The sequence below is a fragment of the Macrotis lagotis genome, chromosome 6, assembly GCF_037893015.1.
Source record: "Macrotis lagotis isolate mMagLag1 chromosome 6, bilby.v1.9.chrom.fasta, whole genome shotgun sequence".
In the NCBI taxonomy this organism is placed as follows: Eukaryota; Metazoa; Chordata; class Mammalia; order Peramelemorphia; family Peramelidae; genus Macrotis; species Macrotis lagotis.
Genome location: NC_133663.1, coordinates 87,348,908 through 87,363,387, shown reverse-complemented (window position 1 = coordinate 87,363,387; position 14,480 = coordinate 87,348,908). Strand labels below are relative to the sequence as shown.

General features: G+C 35.0%; 1 protein-coding gene across 1 annotated transcript in view; it reads left to right on the top strand.

Annotated features, from left to right (window-relative positions):
• Nucleotides 1-14,480, top strand: part of CYP20A1 (cytochrome P450 family 20 subfamily A member 1) — a 46,173-nt gene that overhangs the window by 5,841 nt on the left and 25,852 nt on the right. The window contains exons 3-6 of the mRNA XM_074191599.1: nt 909-1,075; nt 3,093-3,238; nt 11,242-11,409; nt 14,300-14,378. Coding sequence (XP_074047700.1) covers nt 909-1,075; nt 3,093-3,238; nt 11,242-11,409; nt 14,300-14,378 — 560 coding nt within the window. The remainder of the gene's footprint in view (nt 1-908; nt 1,076-3,092; nt 3,239-11,241; nt 11,410-14,299; nt 14,379-14,480) is intronic.

The following is a 14,480-nucleotide window of genomic DNA, read 5'->3' as shown; positions in this document are numbered from 1 at the left end:
TCATTTCTTTTCTTTTTTTTTAAGAAGTTATCCCCAAGAATTTAAAGATGTCTCCATTGTCCTTCTCTATAAAGGTAAAGGGAATAGATTATCCTATGACAGTCACAGGGTTACTTATCTTTTAGTCATTGCTGGTAAGATCTTGCCAGAGCTCTTTTCAGTAGGTTGATCTTTCATTTTTTTTAATTAACATTTCATTTGTTTTCCAATTATATACAATAGTAGTATCTACCTATAATTTTTTTAAGGTTTTGAATTTTACAATTTCCCCATTCCCTTCCCCCCCACAGAAGGCAGTCTGATAGTCTCTACATTGTTTCCATGCTATACATTGATGTAAATTGAATGTGTTATAAGAGTAAACATAAGAGTAAGCATAACCCCCCCTTCCCCCCCAAGAAGATGAGAAACCTCAAGAATAGAGAGAAAAAAAATGTACTTAAGTCTGTGTTCAGATTCCGATGGCTCTGTCTCTGGGGTGAGTTGCTTTCTTTATCATAAGTCCACCAGAGAAGTTGCTTCAATATTTTTCCTACAGTTGCTATTACTAGCTGTACCTCCACTCTATTCCTCCCCACTCTCATTTATTCTATTCTTTCTCTCCTTTCATTCTGGCCCTGTTCAAAAGTATGTTGTATCTGAGTACCCTCTGCCCCAATCTTCCCTCTCTTCATTACCTATTCCTTCCTTCCCCCCATTCCCCCTTATCCCATCCCTTTCTTCTCATTTTTCTCTAGAGTTAAATAGATTTCCTCACCCTATTATGTGTGTATGCTATTTCCTCTCTGAGCCATTTCTGTTGCTCATCATTTCTTATGGCACAGTAGTGGTTATATTACTTTAGTAATTCTTCTGAGATTAATGGGTTGCCAACTTTTGTTCTTTTCCAAATTTTGCTTTTCCACCAGAGATGGAAATCTTCCAGATATTGTAAACAGTGGAAGTTTACATGAATTCCTGGTTAATCTACATGAAAGATATGGGCCAGTTGTATCTTTTTGGTTTGGCAGGCGCCTTGTGGTTAGTCTGGGAACTATTGATGCACTAAGGCAGCATATCAATCCCAACAGGACATGTAAGTTTGAGCTTTCTTAATATTTTGTTTTCACTTTTGTTGTTGTTTTTGTTTTTCCTTCTCCATGAGGACCATGATACAGGGAGGTGATGCCATGGTGCCATGAGTCACCAGGATCACTTTCTCAAATATTGTAGCCATCTGGGTGGCCAGATATGGATCAGAATAACTGGAGATGACCCTGGATGCAGTGGCCTTTTTAAAGCTAAGGTCTTTTCAAGGTCTCAGTTTGATTGAGGCTATGCCTATTCAGTGATTAAAGCTTGGTAAAAAAAGAAATGAAACAATGAATGTCCTCTTTTATTGAGCCAAAAAAAATCTGGGAGGGGAAGTACCTCTGGGTTTCTATCCAAAACCAAAACTATTGCTATTTACATTCACTTTGAGCCACTCAGGGCCCAAATGTGGACCAAGTAGGGCTTGGGTTAGGTAATTTTTTATGTAGTGCAATAAAGTGCAGTAGATAGAGCACTGAAGATGAAATCTGGAAGACCCTTTTTCCTGAGTTCAAATCAGACTTAAGACACTAGCTGTGTGACACTTAACCATGATTGCTTCAGTTCCTCATGAACTAGAAAAGATGGCAAACCATTCCATTATCTTTGCCAAGAAAACTCCAAATGGGACAGAGTTAGACACAATTAAAAATGACTAAACAACAAGAATTAAGATCATTATTTATTTTTAACCCATGGTTAAATAGTGAATATATGTTTACAGTGAAGAGAAATGTTGATACACTAAATAAAAATCAAAGATACATGACTTTACACATTAGTTTGGCCATTTCTGAAAATAAGAGTAACAGTATTAATCATAATCAGTTTTATTTAAAAAATTAATATAATTTTAGGTACTTTGGAAATAGACTTTATATTCATTATAGTAATTTAGTATTACTAGGAAAGTTATCTAAGAAATGAATTTCTTTTTATAAAATCACAGTTTTTCCTTTAGGGGGAAAAATTCTTCAATATTTTGAATTGAAAACTTTTGGGAAGGAAAAGGTTAAGATGGTTGCCAGGTCTATGGCATGCTGAGTGAGGTCCTTCTGGACATGTTTTTGCTGCTGCTTTTGCCTCCTCCTTCCTCTCCCCCTTCTCTTCTTCAAATCATGCAAATTTTTCTTGTGTCTGGGAACTGCTTTATTTAACATCTGTAATTCTCATTCTGTCTGCCCTTCTATTTTTATCTGGGAATTTATAATGTGTCTAATAGCGGAAAGCTGCACTTTGCTAGTACAATCCTTAGGATCAAGTTATCTGAGTATGTGACCAAATTAGTGTTCCATTTTATTGATTCTTAATTTTAAAAATCCTGTGAAACAAATTTATATAAAATGAGTGATATTGTAATGATCCTATACTGGTTATTTCTACATAATAATTACTGGCATTAATGAGGATAAAAATCATCTATCTTCCCTTTGTATTTGGAGATACAAAGCAAACATAACTTTGGATTAGGTTTTTGTTGGGTAGGATCCATAATTTTAATTTTAAGTAATGGTAAATTTAGAAGTCAGTTAAAGATAAATCCTTTTTTTTTGGTGGGGGCATTTGTGAGGCAGTAGGGTTAAATGACTTGTGCCACTCTCCCATCCCCCCAGCTAATAAGTTTCAAGTGAGGACAGATTTGAATTTTATCTGCTGGGCCATCTAACTACCCCAAAAGATAAATTCATATTTCAATTTTAAACTGAGGCAAATCCATTTAACTGCTTAGCATTTGCATTCACATTTGTTCAATTTCTTTTAAAATCTGATGAAAATTTAATATATTTGACACAGCTCTTATAATTGAATTCCTAGTCAATGTTACAGTAATCCTGCCAATCTCCATTCCATCTTAATCTCTTCAGTCTTGGGAAAGAAAATTGAGACAGCTGTGGGAAAAAATGATTGTGTTATAAAATGAGATTTTTTTTTTATCTTTTGATTTTTTTTTCTGTCTGCAGAACTGCAAGTGAGTGTCTTGATTACTTATTTAGAAGTATTATGTTTGTTGTCTATTTCAGCACATCCTTTTGAAACTATGCTAAAATCTTTATTAAGATATCAGTCTGGTCTTAGTGGGGATGCAGTTGAGAATCACATAAGGAAAAAGCTCTATGAAAATGGTGTGAACAAGTCTCTACAGAGTAATTTTGACGTCCTAGTCAAGGTAAGGTGGCATATAGTGTGGGCTCAGGTTTTAATTCCACAAATAGCTGCATTTTAGTAGTAGAAATTTAAAGTAATTGCATTTCTAACCTATATAAGGTACCCTTTTAAATTCTAATCATTTTCCCTCCAATTGAATATTTCAGTATTTATGAAATATATAATTTTAAAAAATAGAGCACTCAAGTACACAAGCTGGGTCATAAGATTGGGAAGGGCTGTTTCTCAGTTCTAAATAAAAAGTACTAAGAAAATTGGGAATGGTAAGAGATTGTCATTAATGAGTGTGATAAATAGTCAGTATTGAAGAAGAATAGGATTACTTTGTTTTTGTGAATTAGCTGGTTTGCCCAAGGAATAAATTAAGAAAATGATAAAATGTATATCAGGTAAGGAATTCTAAGAAGCAAAGAAAATGTAATTTTCATGGAGGAGTAAAAAATGTTAGATCATGGTTCCTGCTTTAAAAAGTGCTTTGATGGATATCAGTTTCCTTTCATAAACAGATAAGATCTTCCATTAAGCCAGTGTTACATAAATCTGTTCATTGTATGTTCCTGATAAATGTAAGAGCAAACATATTTCTTATTGAAAATGTAGAGGAAAGGGGGGGAAGATGATATTCCTTTTAGTTCAGTACTCCAGTCCCATTTATGAAGAGTTGCCATTTGAAGAAAGTAAATTCTCTGTTAAAAAGATATTCAAGGAGCAGTTAGGTGATGCAATGAATGGAGCACTGGCCCTGGAGTCAGGAGGACCTGAGTTCAAATCTGGCCTCAGAAACTTAATAATTGCCTAACTATGACCTTGGGCAAGTCACTTAACCCCATTGCCTTAAATAAATAAAAAATTTAAGTATATATAAAAGATGTTCAGAAACTACTCTGAAGATCAGATGAGTTGTTATCCTTAATGGCCTTCATTTAGTAGAAGTTTGTAACTAAATATTTGGCTCAGACCAAATACATATAGGAAAAGAAATCCATGGTATAAGCACCACTTTAAAAAAAATTCAGTGATGAATTTTTTTAAATATCTCAAAAAAGGAGATTCCAGAAGAATGGAGAAAATGTTACTTTTATAATAATAAAAAAAAGACCCAGAAGGTACTAGAACCTAGTCACCCATATTCTATTTTCAAATTTCCATAGCAAATTTATAAGATTGAATAATATATCCTCTTCATTGTTCTTTTTTAAAAATTATTTATTTTCCAATTATATGTAAAGATATATATTACCATTCATTTTTGTAAATCCTTCCTCCCCCTACCCTAAAATAGCAGGTAATCTGATATAGATTATATATGTACAATTGTGTTACATATATTTTCTTATAGTCACACTGTGAAAACAAATCAGAACAAAAGGGGAAAAATCATGAGAGGGAAAAAATAAAAAAAAACAAATTAAAAAATGAAAATAGAATGTTTTGCTCTGCATTCAGATTCCATAGTTCTTTCTCTGAATGTGGGTAGCATTTTTTTTTTTATCACAAGTCTTTTAGGACTGTCTTTGATAGCTGTGTGGCAGGGAAGAGTTAAGTTGATCATCACATAATGCTACTGTTAGAGTGTGCAATATTCTCCTGATTCTGCTCACTCCACTCAGCATCAATGGATATTATGCTCTTTGTGAATATTCCTCATAAAAGGTATATAGGCAGATCTTCACAAATTATTTTCCAGTAAATCACATCTTCATAGTCATGAAGAATCCCAATTTGTTGATTAAAATTATTTTTACTCCACTGAGAAGAATATAATCTTCAAAGCTTTCTTCAAATAATTTGTCTCATATATATAATTCATGTAATATTCTGTAACAGAAATGACTATGGAAATTACTTTCTTTAACAATCTACTCAATTTAAACATCATGAGAAGAATAAAAATTACATGGAGGTTGTCCTGTGCAGGATCCAAATAGAAGAAGCTTAGCTGATTAGTGACAACTTCTCTGCTTGGTGGATAACAATGTCTGTTGAAAACATTGTGATCATCTTACCCAGTCCTAAAACACTATTAAGCCCTCCTAAATTAGGTGTGTGATTATTTTAAAAAAAAAGAGAGATTGACCTCAGCACATATTTTGTTGCTTATTCAGTTCATTGAGTTTGTTTATGTCTGCTTCTTTCTCTCTACAGAGCTGTTAGAGCAGATGGCTATCTAATATCCTCTCTATCAAGAATAATAGACCTGTGACTCTCCAGAGTTAATCATTCAGTAAACACTATATTTCAAACTATGCTAGGTATGGGGATTCAAAGAAAGGCATAGCAGTCTTTTCCCTCAAGGAGCTTATACTAAATGGGGAAAGACAATTTGACAAATAAAAAGTAAATGAATGAATAAAATAGAAAATTTTGAATAAATAGAATATAAATAAAAGATCACAATGAGGGGGGTTGCCTAGTTTGGGGGTACATGATTAAGTCATACAGCCAGTCTAGGAAACAAGAGTTTCAGAGTTTGATTTCATCTTGCAGATTGATTAATTTCTGAAGATCACGATGTCCGGGAAAGCAACCAGTTGGGAAATGATAAAATGAATTCTCTGATCTCCTTCCTTAAATGGTTGAGGATCAAGAAGAAGCTTTCCATTGTTCACTTTCCACCCCTCTCCAGTCAGAGAGGGAGAGGCCCCAGGCTCAGACAAGGGAGAGGTTATTAGACCTTTAATTAAGAGACTTTACTTCTAGTATTCATGTAAGAAATAAGTGCTTCCATTTTATCTCTTCAATTTTGATTCAGCTGATTATCCATTTGCAATGTGCATATTACATAAAAACCATAAACTGAGAAGCAGAGAAGTATTTAGGTAAAATGGGGGTGACATTTCCCTTTTCTGCCTATTTACCATAGTTTATTCAATTACTAATTAATTAGTAGATGCTGTCCCAAAGTGTTCTGTGCTATATAAATTATGTTATCATTGATTGGTATTGGGATAAATGGCATATAGCCTGGGAGGGTAAGCAATTAATACATTGAATGACAAAATTGAGGTCCCAACAAAGATTTCAATGAGCTGCACTGAGAGACTAGATCTAATTGGAGGAGATATAATAGGGAGAAATAAATTGTCTTATGCTTGAGGTCAAAGAATTGATTTACATTGATGGAGGAGATGTAACTAAATGTCAAGAAATTCAGGATTTTAGTGGATTGTAAAGACAATATGGTTTTGGATGGGTGTTTTGGATAGTAGACTGACCTCCAAGACAGAATGGACTACAGTTCAAATTAGACTTTTGATACATACTTGTACGGACTTAATTATGTCACTTAACCTCTGGATACCACTAGTAAATCTCCAAAAACTATAAAGTTGCAGAATATTTTCAGATCTCTGTTGAAAGAGAAAGTTTCTTCACTGGAAGCTCCTTTTGCTGATGAAATCATAGGTCCAGTCCTCCAAATTGAACATTAGTTAATGGACAGAAGAAAAATGCTATTATTATCTTAAGGTATATTAATAGAAATGTGGTAGACAAAATGAAGAAAATGGTTATCATATTTTCTTATGATCACATAGGAGGATTATGTTTACTTTGAGGTAGCATATTAAGGAAAATTATTTCAAATGGAGAGTTCTTCCCAAGGAAGTTGATCTATATGATGAGAACTTAAAATTAATTGATGAAATTATGGATGCTTAGCCCAGATAAAATAAGATTTAGTGAGGACATAATTAATTGTAATCTCCATATAGTTGAAGAGTTGTCATATGAAATGCTTTTGGGACCAATAAGTACAAATTATAAGGAATTTGAATGAAATAATGAAAAATATTCTCATCAATAGAACTAACTAAAAATTAAATGAACTTATGAGATAGTAGATTTCCTCTCACTGGAGGTATTAAAAAAAAAAGATTGCCATGAAAATTATAGGGAATATTTAGGGATTGAATAGATAATTATTGTGGCCCTTTCTAAGTATAAGATTCTATTATTTATCTGGTGCCATTTTATTAAAGATATTCTAAATCAAAGGACTTGGAAAAATATAACTTCTCATTTACCAAGAAATTGACATTCTTAAAGAGCATATGATACTTTTAGCATTAAATTTTGTTTACTGAGATATTACTATTATTATATAGAAATACTGTTGATTTTTGAGGGTTTATTTTATAGCTTGCAACTTTGTGGAAGCTGTTTTTATTGATTCTCTTGAACAAGATTCTGAACATCAAGCATTTATATATTATTTGAGGTACTGTTAGGTATTTTATTTTTTTTAATTGCTATTTTATTTCTCCAGTTACATGGTATGGAAGTTTTTCAATATTCATCTACTTGCATATTTTTAAGTTTCACATTTTTCTACCATTCTCCCTTCCCAACCCCCTCCCTTCAGTGGCTAGCAGTCTGGTAAAGGTTGTACCTGTTGTTTTGTGTGTGGAGAATTAGGACTAAGGAAAAAGAAAGAAAACCAGGGGATAGAATGGAACAAATAAGAGAATGTGAACGTAGAATCCCAGATTCTGTGAGGGTTTTTTAATATTTTGTTTTTTGTTTTTCCTCGGGATGTGGATGACATTGTCCATAACAGTTCTCTGAACTGTTGGAAGGAGTTATATCCATCATAGTTGATCAACTCACAATGTTGTTGTTAGTGTGAATAATGCTCTCTTGGTTCTTCCATGCTGCTCTAAAGTTGGATTATTCATGGTTTCTTATAGAACAATAGAAATCCATCACATCCATGTGCCATAACTTGTTCAGCCATTCCCCAATTGATGGGCATCCCTTCAATTTCTAATTCTTTGCCACTACAAAAAGATCTGCTATAAATATTTTTGAATATGTGGGACTTTCTCCAATTTTTATGATTTCTTTTGGATATAGGCCTAGTATTCGAATTGCTGGGTCAAAGGGTATGATCAGTTTTATTGTTCTTTGGGCATAGTTCCAGATTGCTCTCCAGACTGCTTGGATTAGTTCACAACTCTACCAACATTAATGTCCCAGTCTTCCCACAGGCTCTCCAACTATGATTATTTCCCCTTTTTATCATCTTAGCCAATCTGAAAGGTATTTTCACTCTAAATAATTGACTGTGAAAGAACATTGTTTTTGGAGACAGAACTCTTGAGTTGAATCCTAACTCTCTCACTTTATATATATGTTTAACTTTCTGGGCTTCAGTTTCCTAAGAGTGTTGAATTAGAATATTTTAGAAAAACCCTGACAGCTCTGAGTCTTTTAACTTCATTAGGTTTTTTCCCCCCTTCCCAGACTTTGGATTTTCATTTACATTCCTTACATTGGTTTTTAATAATTGACCCATACCCAGCTACCCTATTCATCTATTCAGTTTTGCTGCATAATAGTAATAGTGTATTGCTGATTCTAGTACTATTTTTGCCACTAGTACAGGCGGGTATATGTTCTCTCCATATGCTGTCAGTCTAATTCATCTTGTATTCTGCCTCTTTTTTTTCCTGGGGTAGAAGAGTCATATTTGATGTGACCCATGAAGCATAACATCTTTTTAACATCATCATAGTGAGACTTCATAGGTCCACAGAGCTGAAAATAGCCTAATCCTTTGGCCAAATGAAACCTGCACCTTCAAAATTGGGTCTCATATAGAGCGAGACCAGGGATGAAATCTGTAACATGTAACTCTGTTGAACAATCAGAAAAAAATGGGATGCTTCTTCAGTTACAATGTCCATCTGAGTCATTCAATGAACATTCATGAACAAGTGAAAAATGAGAAAATGGTTCCAATTAATCAACAATACTATAGCAAAAGGTTTATAGTAGTACTTTTTGTAGTAACAAAGAACTGGAAACAGGATGGGTGGCCATTTGGAATGTAGTAGACAGAGAATTGAGTGGAACTTTTGACCAATTGTTTCCCCACACACACACCCCTGTCCAGATCTTTAGAAGGTAGTAGAGGCAGCAAGTTATTAAGGTTTTAAACAAAGTACCAAAAAAATGTCAACATGCTGTTACCCCTGTATGTATATGTAGAAGTTCTTCAAATTTGACAAAATTAGAGACAGGGAAAGGATTGATCACATCCCTTTAAAAAAAAACAAACCAAAACACACTTCTCTGGGAAATGAATTGAGACAGGGGACAGCTTTGAGAAGTGACAGTCAAAAAGAAAACCAGATGTCTGAGGTACCAGATCTGTCAGACTGACCAATATGACCAGAAAGGACAATGATCAATATTAGGATGTGGGAAAACTGGGACACTAATACAATTGTTGGTGGAGTTGTGAACTCATCTGACCTTTCTGGAGAGCAATTTGGAATTATGCCCAAAGGGCAACAAAAATGTGCATGCCTTTGATCCAGCCATACCACTACTGGCTGTATGCCCTGAAGAGATGATGAAAAAGGGTAAAAACATCACTTGTACAAAAATAATCATAGCAGCCCTGTTTGTGGTAGCAAAGAATTGGAAACTGAGTGAATGTCCATCAATTGGGGAATGGCTTAGCAAACTGCAGTATATATGTGTCATAGAACACTATTGTTTTATTAGAAACCAGGAGGGATGGGAATTCAGGGAAGCCTGAAAGGATTTGCATGAACTGATGCTGAGTGAGATGAGTAGAACCAGAACATTGTACACCCTACACAGCAACATGGGGGTGATGATCAACTTTGATGGACTTGCTCATTCCATCAGTGAAACAATCCGGCAAATTTTTAGGGTATCTGTGGTGGAGAATACCATCTGTATCCAGAGAAAGAATTGTGGAGTTTGAACAAAGACCAAAGACTATTACCTTTAATTTAAAAAAAAAACCCTATTATCTTATTATGTAATTTTGCTATATCTTATACTTTATTTTTCCTCCTTAAAGATATGATTTCTCTCTCATCACATTCAACTTAGATCAATGTATGCCATGGAAATAATGTAAAGACTAACAGACTGCCTTCTGTGGGGAATGCGGGGGAAGGGAAGTGAGATTAGGGGAAACATTGTAAAATTCAAAATTCATTAATTAATTAATAATAAAAAAAAGTCAGGTACATAAGAAGAATCCAGCCCTCGAAAGAAAATCATTCTTCATTTCTTTGGCAGGGGAATGGGATTCTTCTCCCACCTCCATCAGTCACAGTATCTTTACCTAGGACTACTTACTCACCCAGTAGGAAACACTGCATCCAACCAGGTTCAGGTTCAAAAAAACCAGGAAACAGTAAAGGCATGAAACTTGAGGAGCTTTGTGAGTCAGGAGAAGCCATTGATGGATGAGTCACAGAAAACAGTTTTAGGGAGTCACAGTTTGAAGACATCATAAGAAAATAAAAAGTATTGAGGTCCTGTACTACCAGAAGTAGTGAGCTTCTTCTGCTATCTTCTCTCAATAGTCTCTCTTCCCAGTGACACTGTGTGTTTGTAATAGTGTGTCAAGGTTAGAGGAGGGATGGTGAGTTACTATAGTTCTGTTATGCCCTTTCAGTCAGTGTGTCTGCTGATAGATGAAAGGGAGCTCAGGAATTTTGTTTGTACAAACAAACTGAGTACAAATAAACAATATAGGAATTTTGACTCCAAGTAGTTTGAACTCCTGTAGCCTCATCCTGGAACTCAGCCTTCAAGTCCAATAGGAGGGGCTGCATGAATAGTATTCATGTAACAGGAATTAGAGAAACATTGAAAGTAGTTCTAAACTGATACAGAGCTATGTAAGTGGAGCCTGAAGAATGTTTGGCCCAAGTTTATTATAATGTTAGTGAAAAGTTGAGTCACTGAAAGCCAGCCCAAATCCAAATAGCTGAAAACTCACTGATGACCCAAGAGTTGTCAGCCAAATGGGGAGGCTTCTAGAGGCATCTTGTCTATCTTATCAAGCTAGTGCATGCTTTTATTTAATTCAAACAAGGAGGGTAGGAGGGTAGAAAAGAGACAATATTAAAAATGACTGATGTTAAACCAAAAGGTACCAATATAATTTATTTTTTAAAAACTTCTAAAAAATTAAGAGGAGATAATCCTAATAGTTTTCTCTTCTTTTTTTAGCTTTCAGAAGAATTATTAGGAAAATGGCTCTCATACCCAGAATCTCAGCACGTGCCTCTATGCCAACACATGCTTGGCTATGCCATGAAGGTTGTTACACAAATGTCTTTGGGCAGTAGCTTTGAAGATGACCAGCAGGTCATTCGCTTTCAAAAGAATCACAGCACAGTAAGTATAGGGTAAAATTCAGAAATGTTTTATGTCTGTATAGATTGAGAATATTTTTTATTTTAACTCAGTGAAGACAGTATTAGTGTTCTTAAGACGTACAGAAAATCACTATGTAAATTACAGGGAATGGGGGAGAAAAGAAACAAACCAAATTGCTTTGATCTTTTGTATAAAAAAAGAATAATTCAAGACTTCCCTCTTCCCCCTCAAAAATATCTTCTTTACATTCATATTTTAAAGCGCAAAATTGAGTGTAACTTTTAAAACTCAGCAAGTACCTAATTTTGTTTCTGCACAAAAATAATTGTACTACACTATGTAGTATAAATAGATAGTGTCCAGGCCAAATACATTTTAGTTTTTCTCTCAGTCCTCATCTTTTTTGACATCTGTAGTTTTTGACATTGTCAGCTATCCCTTTTTCTTTAATCCCCTTCTGTCTTTCTTTTTTTTTCTTCCCCCCCAGTTTTTTTTTTTTTTGCAAGGCAAATGGGGTTAAGTGGCTTGCCCAGGGCCACACAGCTAGGTAATTATTAAGTGTCTGAGGTTGAATTTGAACTCATGTACTCCTGATTCCAGGGCCAGTGCTCTATCCACTGCACCACCTAGCTGCACCCCCTTCTGTCTTTCTACCAGTTTCTTCTCCCTCTGCTTTGCTGGGTCATCATTCATTAAATGTGTGAATTTTTGAGGATTGTCCTACATCTTCTATTCTCTCCCTCTTTCCCTTAGTGATCTCATTAGATTCCATAGATAATTTATCATCCCTATGCTGTAAGTTCCCAAATCTATCTAGCTACTTCTGTTCCTCTCCTAAACTCTAAACCTTTATTGCCAGCTGCCTAGATGGAGATAATCAATCAGTAAAATTTGAGTAGAAGCCAAAATATAGACTTGAGTGGACTCAAAGTAAGACCTGACTGTGAAAACCCAAAACATAAATGTTGTGGGTGGGTCCAGGAGCTGAGACTAAAATTCCTTGTAGCCTCTCCTATATTCCTAATTATTGAGGTCAGAAAGATATTCTGAGTACAAACAATAACATAAAATTGGGTTTAAACAACTCAGTAATCAATGTGTTCGAAACATTGTCATAAGACATTTTCCTGTCCAACTAAAAAGATCAGAATAGGCCTACAGAATATGGATTCTAAGAGGCAGAGAAGAGAAAGGAGAACCAACCAGACATAGGGCAGCTTATGAAAAGGAAACAGCTTGTAGGCAGTTTGTTTACAGTGTAAGAGTATGAAGAATAGTAACATGTAAGTAGCCTGAAAAAGGCTGGAGCCTGGTTTCTGACATTTTAAAATGCCAAACAGATGAAATTATTTTTTATTCTGAAGGCAGATGGAAACTAGTCTAAAGGCTAGTCAGATATTGGACAAAATTATTTCTAAGACCACTCATAAGAGCATCTGAATTCCCTACTAATCTGTAAGCAGGAGAAGTGAAGTTCTTTTCTCTGCCACTTTTGACTAGGGTGAGGAGGAAGACCAGGATGTCTTCAGTACTCCTCCATCTTCACCATCCTCACTTTTTGTTGCTGTTGTTCAGTCATTTTCAATCATATCTAACTTTCCATGACCCCTTTTGGGAGTTTTCTTGTCAAAGATACTAGAGTGGTTTGTCATTCCTTTACCCAACTCGTTTTACAGATGAAGAAATTGAGGCAAATAGGGTGAAGTGATTTGCCCAGGCTCACACAGCTAGGAAGTGTCTGAGGCCAGATTTGAATTCGGAAACTTGAGTCTTCCTGACTCCAGGCCCAGCTCTCTATCTACTGTGCAATCCAGCTGTACATTCCCCACTCTTACTCCCCTAAAACACTTAGAAGTATGAATCTGGCACTGTCATCCTCTATTCAGAAAATCTTCAGGAGTTTCCTACTGTCTTTAGGACAAAATACCTAATCCCTAGTGGCTTTCATCTACCTTTCCAGTCTTGCACTCTACATTCTAGTAGGACTGGCCTTTGAGCTTCCACCCCTTTTTGTCTTTCCATCTTTTGTGCATCTACAGTTGACTCCTTTGTTGTCTTCATGTTGTAGAATCTCCTTCAAAGCCCAGCTTTGATGCTACCTTCTCCAGGAGACCTTTCCTGCCTGCCCCTCCTCAGCATGCTCTCCCTCTTGAAATGACCTTATGGTGCTTTGTATCCATATGGTAGCAGCCTGTCAAATGCCCTGAGGGCAGGGATTGTTTTGTTTTTATCTTCTTATACCTAGGATCTGGTACCCAGCTAGATACAGTAAGTTCCTAATAAATGCTTATTGAATTAAATGACCTATATATGATTAGGCAAGGTACTGAACCAATTGAAAACTAGGAAATGAATTGAAATCTATTGTCTTGTGAATAGACAGAGTGTTTGTTCACTATTTTTTAATGCTATCTTTTATTACTTGTTTTGAATTTTATTTTTTCTTATTTACTTTCTGTCATTGAGAGGATATGTCTTGTTTTCCTCCATAACTGACTTAGCAGTCTAGATATTGTGCGGTGATTACATTCAGTACAGTCCATCTCAAGTTGCAGCCTCATGTATTAATTACCAGGTGTTTTATAAATTGAAAATGTAGTGAGTGGGGTTTTTTGTGATGACCCAAATTTTTCATTGCTTTTACTGTGCTTTCTCCCCTTTCTGTTCCCTCATTTACTGAATGTTTGGCTTCAAAAGATAGTTAATTTTGAAGTAAATTGAAATTATGTACAGAAATGAGATTTTATGATGATGTATAGATTTCTTTCATAGCTCATCACAAATATTTGAGAATTCATTATATTGTATTTGATGAGTGGTTTAACTGAGATTTAAAATATATTTGAAATTTTTTTCACAAGCAAGCTTATTCTGTTTTGCTTTAATCAGATATTTTTCTCATTATCAGGTATGGTCTGAGATTGGGAAAGGTTTCCTAGATGGGTCACTTGATAAAAGTACTACACGAAAAAAGCAATATGAAGAAGGTAAGTGTGTTTCTTTGATCCTCAGATGCATTTTCAGTGACCAAATAAAATTACATTGGACTGATATCAATTGTAGTTTTTACTCCATCTGTGACATTAGGT